Source organism: Plectropomus leopardus, chromosome 17, assembly GCF_008729295.1.
Source record: "Plectropomus leopardus isolate mb chromosome 17, YSFRI_Pleo_2.0, whole genome shotgun sequence".
NCBI classification, from domain to species: Eukaryota; Metazoa; Chordata; class Actinopteri; order Perciformes; family Serranidae; genus Plectropomus; species Plectropomus leopardus.
In genome coordinates, this window is record NC_056479.1 from 30,496,358 (window position 1) to 30,508,412 (window position 12,055).

Sequence of the window (12,055 nt, forward strand, 5' to 3'; positions counted from 1 at the left end):
TGTCACGGCTAATCCCACAAACACCCTAAAATTTCAAAAATGTCCCAAAATCCTAAAAACGTCTTAAAACCAAAGTCCTCCAGCTGGCGATGCTTGCTCTAGCATATTACAGCCAAGAACTAATACATCGCCAACTCGAGGACCTCGGTCCAGGTCCGCACCAAAACGCCGTCCTATCCAGACCCGTGGATGAGAACAATAATCTTCATAGAGCGTTTTTTGTTTTTTTTTCTTTTTTTTGACGGGCACCACTTCTCCAGGCAATACCATAAGTGTTTATCGTCTCAAACAAGCCAATGAAACTGATCAATGACACAGAACCGCAGAGGAGAAAGGTGAGGAAAGTGAGAAGGTATTGGCTGCTCCAAAGTAAGGAAAGAAGAAACTAATTTAGAGAGAGAGAGCGAGAGAGAGAGAGGCTGCTCCACACTGTTGTCACTTTTTATTTCTTCCTTTTACTTAAGACACTGGTTATTATGTAAGTTCACTGTGCATGGACTAACTTCAGTGCCATAATGTGTCTGCATGTTAAAACTGTTGATAATAATTATTGTGGAAATTATATGGAATTGTACGTTGTTGATTTTATTTGATGGACATTATGAGGTTCGAACCTTTGTCTGGGAGGAAATTTGAGTAACTGGACCTCTTTCTATATTAGTTGAATACGTCTGGCCCAGAATAAAATACAATTAATGTAAGAGTCTGAGAGTTGTATCAAACTTGTCGTAATTCTCGAGGAAAAACCGCTCCCTTCAGTGTCCGTCTTCATCGACAGGGTGAGCGGTGTCCATGTCACACAGGGTCATTGAGCACTCCAGCCCGATCCAGAACCCGGGGTAGAGGGGTTCAGTGAATCTGGAGTAGTAGGTGTGGAGGTGAGTCAGCGTGTCAAAGGGGTCTGTGTCTACAGGGACTCTGTAGAAGGACAGAGTCCCGGCAGGCCAGTCCAGATACACTGCCACTCTGGTATGGTCAGTGGGGTGAGAATACATGTCATTGAGACTTCTGTTGTGCCAGGCGTAGTACCCGTCATCAGTGTACTCTAGACTCCAGGACTTTTTATTCCATCCGAGACAGCAGTCTGCAGCCTCCCCGCTCCGACTGATTCCCTTGTAAGTCACTGCAATGTGAGTCCTTCCAGTCACCTCTACCTCCCAGTAACAGCGACCAGTCAGACCCTCTCGACACAGCAACTGAAACCAGCCGTCAAATCTGTCGGGGTGATCTGGATACGGCTGCTCCTCCCTCCCCCGGGTCACTTCCCTGTTGTCATCGGACAGAACGAGGTCTCTGTGGGCCGTGTTTGGGTCCAGTGTGAGTTTACAGGCATCTGGTGGAAAGAATAAGTCACAATACAAGGAGCGGTTTCAGACCTGTCGCGTTGCTATGATGCAGCAGCGCATGTAGATGCAGCAGCCAGTAGCTCCTCAAATCTTTGCTACTTTTATGTTATTTTTTTTTTTTTTGACACCACGGCCCCTTCTGCTGAAGCACGACTTTACGGACGAAACACAGCAGTACCAGTGGGAATCGTGGGGCCAATTTAGCTTTGTCCAAGCAAGACCCAACCACAGGACACGTTAAAAACATCTCTAAAATGGCAGCATGGAACACTTTAGTATTACAGTGCAGATAGTCCTCTGTCAGCGTGTCAAAATGTATTTAGCATCGTCAAAGACCGCTGCTCTCTACAACGCTGAAGGGACATTATTATGACCTCCTCCACTGTTGCCTCGTTTGTTGTTGTCAGAAACTCTCATCACAGCAGTGCCAACAGACGCCAACAGAAAAAAAGGGAACTGAGTCACTTGAATCAAGTAGTGGAGGCTGATGATTTTGTAATCATAAGGATTATTATAGATAGTTAAAACGCGTTGAGTGTGTTATCTCTCCGCCATGCTGAGAGAATGATGATAAATTGCACCTGTAGGTAAAAATCAAAGGATATGGTGCTATATGCTATTTTTTCATTGAAATAAGTGCATTTTGTGTGTTTTTGCCTAATTTAGAGGGGTGATATGCTGTGTTGAGTTCCAGATGTGTGTCTGACTTTAGTGTTGACCAATGTAAAGTTAAGTTTGCATTATTTTGTTTATAAATGCATAGTACATTTCCACTGAAGCAATGCACCTTATTGAAGTTACTGAGGTAACTGAATCATTTTGTGGCTTAAGAAATATAATTATTCTTTATTGTAATTTTGTTTTCTTTGTTTATGGATAAGCCACTACTGTTGTCTATCGGGACCATTTGTCTATGTGATTTTGTCCTTTGTCTATTGAGTCTATTTTTTTTTCTTCTAGTAGTATTAGTAGTAGTAGTAGAAGAGGTAGTGGTAGCAGTGGTTTTTGATACTATGGAAAGTTGATAAAATAAGACTAAACCAAAAGAAGGAGCTAAGTTGGGAAATTGAATACTGAGGTATCCAATGGTTCAAATAATATTATTCCCGATTTCTCTTCATTGAGTTGAAGGAGGTTATTTGACATCCAGCACCTGATGTCCCTTTGACATATTTTTAAAGAAATCCGTCTGCTGGATCCTGGTTTTATAGACACACAGTTGTATGTCATCGGCATAACAATGAAAGAGATTTTGTGGTTGAAATTAATCTGCCCAGAGGATTTCACTTTTGTAGTTTATTGGATGTTTTCACTTGATCTAGCTTTGACTAAACAGATGTCAAATACTCATCAACTTTCATTTTAAATAGAAATGTAATCTATGGCACTTAATGTACACTTACACTTTTTCAGACCAGAATTCAACCAGCGACAGTGAGCAGGTTCCACTCTGGAAAAAGAAAAAAGAATTATTATTTTTTATTAATATTGTTTAATCTGTCAAAGGGACAATGTTTGTGACCTGTTTGTCAGCTCTTTACCCTCCAGACCTTAAAGTGTCCAGTCTCCAGTTTGGATCCTCCAGTCCAGCAGAAAGCAGCTTGACTCCCGAGTCTCCCGGGTAGTTGTAGCTCAGGTCCAGCTCTCTGAGATGGGACGGGTTGGAGCTCAGAGCTGAAGCCAGAGACACACAACCTTCCTCTGTGACCTGACAGCCCGACAACCTGCACGCAATTTGTGATTAATTTTTATTGATTATTTTTACAACAATACTTCCACCATTTATGAAACGAAACATGAATTCTGACCTGAGGGTTTCCAGTTCACATTGTGGATTCTCCAGTCCCCCAGAGAGCGCTCTCACTCCTGAATCTTGCAGGTTGTTGTTACTCAGCTCTAGATGTTTCAGACAAGATGACCGTGAGCTGAGAACCGAGGCCAGTGCTTCACAGCTGTTCCACGACAGTCTGCACAAATTCAGCCTTAAAGAACATACAAAAAGATGTTTTCTTTACTGTCAACACTTTATTTATTTCACTATTTTATTTGTTGTATTTCGGGGTCCATGCAGTGACACTGCTGCTGGAGCCCTGTTGTTATTGCTCAGATTTTTCTTCTAACTTTTGGCACTTTTCACATAGCAGCATGATTTGCATATACATTAACAGCCGTGGGACGCATTCCAGATCTTGAACAAAATAATAATTCAATACAAATGTAGTCATGTGAAGCACGTCACGTTTGTGAAAGTAAATTTAGAGCATCAGCATATGAGTATCGTGATTAATTTTAGAACATCGAGAGTTGAGAACATCAAGAGAGCCTAAGTGGGTTGGGTTCATGTTAATATGAACAAATTAAATATTAGTTTGAACTTTATTCACTTTTTAAATAACAGTCTTTGTGTTTGTGGTGTTTACAGCACTGAATTCTGACCTGAGAGTTTTCAGTTTACAGTGAAGACTCAGAAGTCCAGCAGCGAGCCGCTCCACTCCCGAATCCTGCAGGCCGTTGTTACTCAGGTCCAGATCGCTCAGATGAGAAGTCTCAGAGCTGAGAACTGAGGCCAAACTGTCACAGCTTCTCTCTGAGAGCTCGCAGTCACTCAACCTGAAGACGGTGGTAAAAGCATACACCCATTAAGACAAAGTGCAGGAGAAGTCAACCCCAGATGCACCAAATGTTCTTAGTTATCCAAATCTGCTCTGACCAGGTGTGCTGAATGATGAATCCAACCTGATCCTGAGTCACCATTGGCCCTTGGTAACGCCCCCTAAACACTATATAAGGGCAGGTATTGCGCCATGTGCAGAGACTCTGGCACACTATTAATACCACTCAATAAAAGTACTATCATCGCTGCCAACATTGGGCAGTAAAAAAGAGGGAGATTTTCTGGGGTTTTGGTTGGAATGGCCTTCTCTTTTAATTAATACAAAAAAAACAGGCATGGCCATTTTCACGTCTGCCTTCGAGACTTTATCAGCCTTCGACACGCCTCTCACAAGGAACGAGCCGCTGTTAACGATTCCTCTCATTTTCTAGAGTAAGATTTCTTTTTGTTCCAAGAAGGTAAAAATAGCAACTGCTACTGAATCTGCAAAATTCTGTTTTTTTTTTACATGGAGTGACTTACATCATTAGCCTATCTTACCTTTTTGTAGCACAAGCTCTGCGTGGCCCGCTCCTCAGGGAGAAACACAAGCCTTTCTCACAGCAAACGCTTTGACTGATTTAAGTAAAGTGAGCTGACCTGAGTGATTCCAGTCTACAGTTCGGATTCATCAGTCCAGCAGAGAGCAGAGCCACTCCTTCATCATCAGGGTTGTTGCTGCTCAGATCCAGCTCTCTCAGATGAGATGGCTGGGAGCTGAGAACTGAGACCAGAGTTTTAAAGCTTGATCTGTGCAGATCACAGCCATTCAACCTGATGAAGGTTCACAGAGGAAGAGAACATTGTTTATGAACACATCTATGAATATACATTTAATATTATTATTGTAAGGCATGTACGAACAGGTATGTCGTGGAGGTCTGAAACACCGGCAGAAGTGTCAGAAAGCCCGTCTCTGAGATGCAGTATTTTTTTAAGTCAAACACATCATGATGTTTTTCTGAGGACAGCAAGATGAACACCAGAGCCGACCACTGAGCAGGAGAGAGATACATTTTGGTGATTCTGCCTGAACTCAGGTGCTGCTCGATCTCCTCTACTAGAGAGCGATCGCTCAGCTCATTCAGGCAGTGAAACAGGTTGATGATTCTCTCTGGAGACAGATTTTGCTTGAGCTTCTCCTTGATGTACTGGATTGTTTCCTGAATGCTGTTTGAGCTAACTCTTTTCTTTTTCAATAGGTCTGCCAAGAGATCTTGATTGGTCTGCAATGAAAGACCCAAAAGGAACCGGAGGAACAAGTCTAGGTGTCCATCTGGACTCTCCAAGGCCTTGTCAATAGCAATCCTATGGAGCTCTGCTGCAGATGTTTTGCTGAAAAGCATCCCCAGACTTTTGGAGGTCATGACGTTCTTGTTGTTATTATTGAGTGAGAGCTGCACGTGAAAAGCAGCCAGAAACTCCTGAATGCTCAGATGGACAAAACTGAACATTCGGCCCTTTTCCTTGTCCCTCTTTCTGCAGCGCTCCTTTTTGAAGATCTGTGTGAACACTCCGGAGTACACAGATGCTTCATCCAGGCGAATTCCACTCTCTTTTAGGTCTTTCTCGTAGAAGATAAGGTTTCCTTTCTCCAGCTGGTTAAAAGCCAGTTTTGCAAGTGACTGAACGTACTGAACGCTCTTTTTTGTGCTGTACTTCTCTTTCGTCTGTCTGATCTGAAACATGAGGAACTCTGTGTACATCTCAGTGAGCGTTTTGGGCAGCTCTCCTTTCTCACTGGTTCTCAACACATCCTCCAAAACCATTGCAGTGATCCAGCAGAAAACTGGGATGTGGCACATGATGTGGAGACTTCGCGATGTCTTGATGTGGGAGATGATCTTGCCGGCATTCTCGTCGTGACAGAATCTCTTGGTAAAGTACTCCTCCTTCTGTGGGTCGGTGAACCCTCTGACCTCTGTCACCACGTCAACACACACTAGAGAGATTTGCTTGGCTGCTGCAGGTCGTGTGGTTATCCAGAGACGAGCGGAGGGAAGTAGAGTCCCTTTAATGAGGTTCATCAGCAGTCCTTCAACTCCAGCTGACTTTGTAGCATCAATGGTATTTTTTTCTTTGGCGCCAAAGTCCAGATGAAGACGGTTCTCATCCAATCCATCCAACACGAACAGAAGTTTAAATTTACTCTTGTCATAGTTGGTGTTTCCTGACATCTGCAGTGCGGTGAAAATGTAATTCAAAGCATCCTCTCCAATGTCTTTGGTTTCTTTGATACATTTGTGAATTAGTTTGGCGAGACAAAATCTTTTCCCCTTCAGTAAATTCAGCTGGCGGAAGGTGAAGGGGAACAGGAGATGCACGTCTTGATTGGCTCTTCCTTCGGCCCAGTCAAGGATGAACTTCTGCACGAGAAATGTCTTCCCAATTCCTGCGATGCCATTGGTGAGCACTGTCCTTATGGGTCGGTATTTTCCAGAGGGATGTTTGAAGATGTCACTGTGTTTGATTAGCACCTCTGCTCCTGCTGGTTTTCTTGATGCCATCTCAACTTGCCTGACCTCATGTTGCCTGTTGAGTTGCATGTCGCCTCCATCTGTGATGTAGAGCTCTGTGAAGATATCTTCCAGAAGTTTTTTATCTTCCATATCTGACAGACCTTCTTGTACACACATGAACCGGTTCTGAAGGTTAGATTGGAGTATTTGCTGGTATGAGGTGATTGGCTTTGGGGGTTTTGGTACTGGCACCATCAAATCTGTGAAGAATCAAATAAACACAAGTGACAGCCTGTGGATAACGTGGTCAAGATTGAGGCCATTTCACAAATGTCACACCCTTAAGCTGCATTATTACCAAACGCTCTCAGTGACATATTCTCATCTCAACTCGTCACATGTTGCCGTTTTGCAGTGGACTTTCTCATCTACATATTTTATTTTTAAGTATCCTTATGCGTCTGGTATTTACGTTCTGGGATGCCACCATCGTAATGGTGGGATGATGTTTCACCTGGTTATGTGCACATGCAACACGTTCTTATTCCAACTTGTCACATGGTACCACCATATCAGTGACCCTCTGCATCTACTTATGATATTTTGGGTGTCCTTCTGCCGTTATCATGATGTCAATGAATACACATGAAGGGATGACTCGGCATGGTCCTTATGCTCACACAACAAGAGCGCATGGCAACCAACAAGACTGTCACAATGGTTAGGATTAGGCAATAAAGTCACAGATGGTTAGGTTTAGGCAAAAGAGGAACATGGTAAAGTGCAGAAAAAACATCATATCCAAACAGAAGGTGAACTCCAAACTCCTGCATGAAAATCAGTTGTTTGTGGGACCCATTCACCTCCCATTCCAGCCATCGTCGGCAGTGCTACTACCTGACGCCGACCTACCGTGTTTCACATGCATGCGACTAGTTCCATCTGGCTGCTTTCTGAAGACACGTTTAGTGCCGTCAAGCAAACCGCCGGCTTATAATTACACTGGCTCTGCCACGTTCTCAGTTGCCACCATCCAGCCCATTTCAGGTGCACTCAGAAGGTGGTTTTTGGCATCACGCTTGTATGCCAAAAGCAGTGACAGAGCGGATTCATTTGACGAGTTCAGAATGAGAACAGTCTAGCACACGGCAACCAGTGCTGAGACATCAACAAACGAACATGCTTTCAAAGATCGTTAGGATGAGAGGAAGCAGGTACATGGTAAGGTGTAAAAAAGAAAAAGAAACATTCAGACGGTAAGCAAACACTGCAGTCCCACATGAAAGTCCGGGGTTTGTTGGATCCATCCACCGCCCCTCGTGCCTCCCCTGTAGGTGCCGTCTGCTCTCAGGACATTACCCTTAGAACCGTTCATAACCTGTATGAACATGAACCAAATCAGTTTGTGCCAGATTTGACCAAAAAATCCCTTTTAGGTGTTATTGAGATATTGGGTTCACAAAAACAAGACAAACAAGGTCACAGTGACCTTGACCTTTGACTGCCAAATTCTAATCAGTTCATCTTAGCATCCAAGAGGATGTTTGTGCCGAATTTAACCCTCTGAGCCCGGCGTAGTCGGTGGCAGCTAAAATGTGTTCCACTTTATGTAAAGTGTCTTAACTCTGCGACCGTAGGTCGGATCGTCTTACTTTTTTCGGCAGTGTAAAGCTCCCAGCTGTGTCTTTCACGGGATATCTCTGATGTATCGTAGCTCTTTTAGAAGCCTCTCTGTTCAGCGTTCTTGAAATATTGTGTTCACAAGAATGGGACGGGCGGACGGACAACCCTAAAACACGATACAACCTCCAACCTCCAGCATGACAGCATAACAAACAGAAATAAATATTTAACCATATATTAAGAGATGTACTAAATGGACAGTGAGGTCATCAGACAGCTGTACCTTGCGTCTGGCTGTCTGCAGTGACGAGGTGAGGAGTCTCCTGTGATTTAACCAAAAAAGCCTCTCTGTTTTCTGAACTAGTCGCCTCATCAGTAACATCTCCAGCAGCACAAAGAGGAAGAGAGAGAGGGGAATGTTGCCAGGCTTTCAACACACATTTCAACATAACTTTACCTTCCTGTGACGTTCTGTTTGGTGCCGAGGGGATGTCCGGTAATCTCTGCACCAGGTCATTTCTGTTGATCTTCATTAAAACCTTCCTGGTCACCTCCAGAGCTCCGTGCGGGCCGTAGCTCTGCACCATCTGAACGACGGTATCCTGCCTGTCTGCCCTCTCCAGCCGGGTCACGGGGATGGCGGAGTAGACTTCAAGATGTGGCACAAGCGTGCACATGATGTCTGCCTGCTGGAGGAGCCATTTCGCCTGCTTGAATTCCTCCTCCCTCAAATCCTCCAGAGTTATCCAGAGCTTCTCCTTCAGTGAGGTCATCGTGACTGGAAAATCAGCAGATATTTCATAATAATTATGCAGTTTCCATTTTGAAGATAAAAGGTGAATCTCATCCCATCTCAAAAAATGCAAGAATGTTAGCTGCTTTTCTTTGTTGCTCTACTATTTGTAAAGTATTAAGAAGAGCAACGACTTTTCATGGTGCAATGAATTCTGGGCATACTTTGGGACGCAGCTCTCAAAGGGAGACAGAAAACAGCAATGAACAGAAGAAGCTGAACAGGAAAGCAAGTGTGTGTGCAAGTGTTATTTTGACATATTAAAGGAAATGAAAGGCCTTGATCCGTATGAATATAAGGAGTGGTTAGGGGATGCTAATAAGCTGCAGAATGTAGCTTTTCCTAAAAATTTCCTTTAACTTCTTTTTACAAATAATAGAATATTCCCTGCCATAGGACCTCTTAAAAATTAAATATTTTAGATTAAATAAACAATTACTTAAATTACTTAATTACTTACTCCTGTACTCTATACAATGTAAAATAAATAGATAAATGTAATTTTACGGAATCTTTCCTGTTAATTGAACGGCTTTTTCCTGTCTTTTTACATACATGAAAACCTCAATCAAATGAATATTGAATATATATATAATGAATATATAATATGAAGATTTACACATCTGATGTACAGTAACAGGAATAACCATTAAAATTTCCACTTAATAAATATTTTTTTTCCAAATAATGCAGTCTTAAATTTATCATGAATCCATATATATATATATATTTCATAGATAAAAATGTAAACTTTAACTTTAAAATTGTAAATGTATTTCTGAAATTAGATCACATGAATGACAGTTAGGACTTAATAGTTCACAGATTTTTCCTGTAATTTTAAAATACATAAAAACATCAACTAAATGACACAAAAACATCTGAGAATTTAAATGTTTCTTTCTTAGTAGCATGAAAAACCTGTACAGATATTTTGTGTAGTATTGAAGTTTTTCACAACAAAAGGGTTGAATCAATGTGTTTTATCAGTGTATGATCTATAGGTATATAGGTAAACTGTCAGAATACAGTTTTTCATTATTGAAAACAGCCATAATTATTGTAGTTTTACAGTTAGTGAGTTTTATTATAGGTCTGGAGCTCCTGTACATTTACATTAACATAGAAAACACAGTATATATACTTCCCTAATTTCCACATTAAAGCACAAAGTTACTTCACTTTGTCTTCTTTTATTGCTGCCAGTAACCAGAGAGTCACGTGACATTAACCACAACATGTTGTGTTAGGACTACGATGTGCTGTTGCACAGTTTATTATCCGAAAAAAGAAACACCTACAATGTAATGTAGGAGGTTTAAGACTACAAACATCTGGAAATATTTTTTTGTTCTTATCAAGTTAATTATGTTCAGTTTTTGTTGTGAAAGACATGAAAGTCATTTCAAGCTGTTGTCATTTGATCAAATATGAGAAATGCAGACAGTTGTAATGAATATATTTCATCTTGGTGTTACATCTTTATTAGTGTACATACCTCTACGGGAATTCATGCATGGTCAAAGTCCAGCGCTGGCGCTCCCTGTGTTTCCTGTTGCCCTCACTCAGCGGAGGTTTCAGATTCAGCAACACAACAAAATCTGTACAGCAGTGATTCAGAAGTTGTGAAAGGTGGATTCCTAAATGCTGCTCCAAAAACACTTCTAGAAATGGAGCGATGCCTTTAAGTTAACTCAGGCAGCGAACACCTTATCATACGTCACACCTTAATCTCCACGTAATCTACAAAACACACCCTCCTGGTCTAATTACCGCAGGATTTTCCCAGCTCTCCTTCTGTTTTGTCAGTTTCACTGCTGCTCTGCATCCACCTGCAGGCTCTGACCTGTAGGAGTAACGATGTCTAATCGTCACTCCCTTACTATAAAATTCCATTACTTTCCCATACTTTTAATGTTTTTTACTTCATGATTTTTCTTGGCCTGGAAAATGTGACAAAATGTGAAATTTCTTGAATTTTCCAGATTGTGCATGGACCCTGAAACTTAATTTCTAGGCGATAAAGCTAAAATACAGGGACAGTTCAGGGATAGGGAAACATCCTTTTAGTTTTCAGTCCTGGAATGAACACAATAAGGGAAACGCTACATTTTCATCCCATCTTAACATTCACAGTCACATTTGCTCTTTTTCAGAAAGAAGCAACAAGGCAGAAACAAAGTGAGATATTAATACAAAAAACCATCCTGTGAAAGATCCTCAGATGTGTTTGCACACATTTTCCAGCCATTCAGATCCAGTCTTTTAAGAATGCAGATTTTATATTGTAATATTGCACAAAGGAAATAAAATATTTTCAGGTGAACGAGTAAAACACATACCTTCTTGTCCTACCACTTTTGGAAGCTCCTGTTGTACCAAGGCTTTACAAATGCTGAGACTGTTAATTTCACAAAAGCTGAGAAAGAGGAACAAAACACTATTGCATTATTTTAAAAAAAACAAAAAAAAACCTTTAAACATGTCTTTTCCCTTTGAATAGCAACAGCAATTGATTTTTTAACATGTTTAAAATCATGCAACACTTTAGGAATGCTACTCATCGAATAATTTGCATGAGTCAGGCAATGACAAAAGTCAAAATTAAGGCTGTTTTCACATTTTTATAACCCTAGTAATTCATTAAAACGCTGCCTGACAGTGCTGCGACCGCTGCTGATGAGGAACCAGTTTCACTTCCCCACTGAGGAGAGCAAAGTTCAGCTACAGCATAAAGAAGATAAAGAAACCATGAAAAAATAAACAACATTTTTGAAACAGATCACCAAAGTGTGAACACATGAGCTGCATTGAGAGTCGGGGCGACTCTCAATGCAATGTTGAGAAAAAAAAAGTTTTTCTCAACAAATACACTAATTATTTTTTTCTGGCACCCCCAAAAAATATTTTTTTCTTGCCCCCCACCAATTTTCTTTTTCTTGCCCCTCAGGGCTTCCCTACAGTAAAAAACACCATCAGTGATACAGACATCGGCTGCTGATGCTGCACATTACACCTCTGATGTTCACTATACATCATGTGTAGGTTATTACACATGCGTGTAATGTTTCCCAACTCTAACAGAAGTATAATATTTAAGTAAATGAAGTTGCATGAAAATGCAAATACTCAAGTAAAGTGCCAGTACCTCAAAAATGTTATTATTTTCTGTTTATTATAA

At 41.3% G+C, this 12,055-nt stretch overlaps 1 protein-coding gene across 3 annotated transcripts; it reads right to left on the reverse strand.

Moving 5' to 3' along the window:
- Positions 1-425: 425 nt before the first annotated feature.
- On the reverse strand, positions 426-10,513 carry LOC121956452 (NACHT, LRR and PYD domains-containing protein 12-like). Of its 3 annotated transcripts, none has more exons than XM_042504666.1 (9): positions 10,373-10,513; positions 8,539-8,859; positions 4,864-6,718; positions 4,600-4,773; positions 3,783-3,956; positions 3,155-3,328; positions 2,897-3,070; positions 2,750-2,796; positions 426-1,333 (listed from the first exon to the last, which is right to left on the reverse strand). In XM_042504666.1, the coding sequence occupies exons 1-9, from the start codon at positions 10,386-10,388 to the stop codon at positions 756-758; spliced, it is 3,513 nt and encodes a 1,170-aa protein (XP_042360600.1). In that variant the 5' UTR covers positions 10,389-10,513; the 3' UTR covers positions 426-755. The 3 variants fall into 3 exon arrangements, with proteins under 3 accessions (XP_042360600.1, XP_042360599.1, XP_042360601.1); XM_042504665.1 differs by having other exon boundaries at positions 2,888-3,070; XM_042504667.1 differs by lacking the exons at positions 8,539-8,859; positions 10,373-10,513 and adding an exon at positions 8,365-8,531.
- Positions 10,514-12,055: the final 1,542 nt, after the last annotated feature.

Bases quoted from the DNA above. Each gene is read 5' to 3' on its own strand.
- LOC121956452 (XM_042504665.1), bottom strand. The intron at 6,719-8,538 runs GTAAAGTTATGT...GATTCTTCACAG, and splicing joins AAACAGAACGTCACAGGAAG to ATTTGATGGTGCCAGTACCA. The intron at 3,329-3,782 runs GTCAGAATTCAG...ATGTTCTTTAAG, and splicing joins TGTAAACTGAAAACTCTCAG to GCTGAATTTGTGCAGACTGT.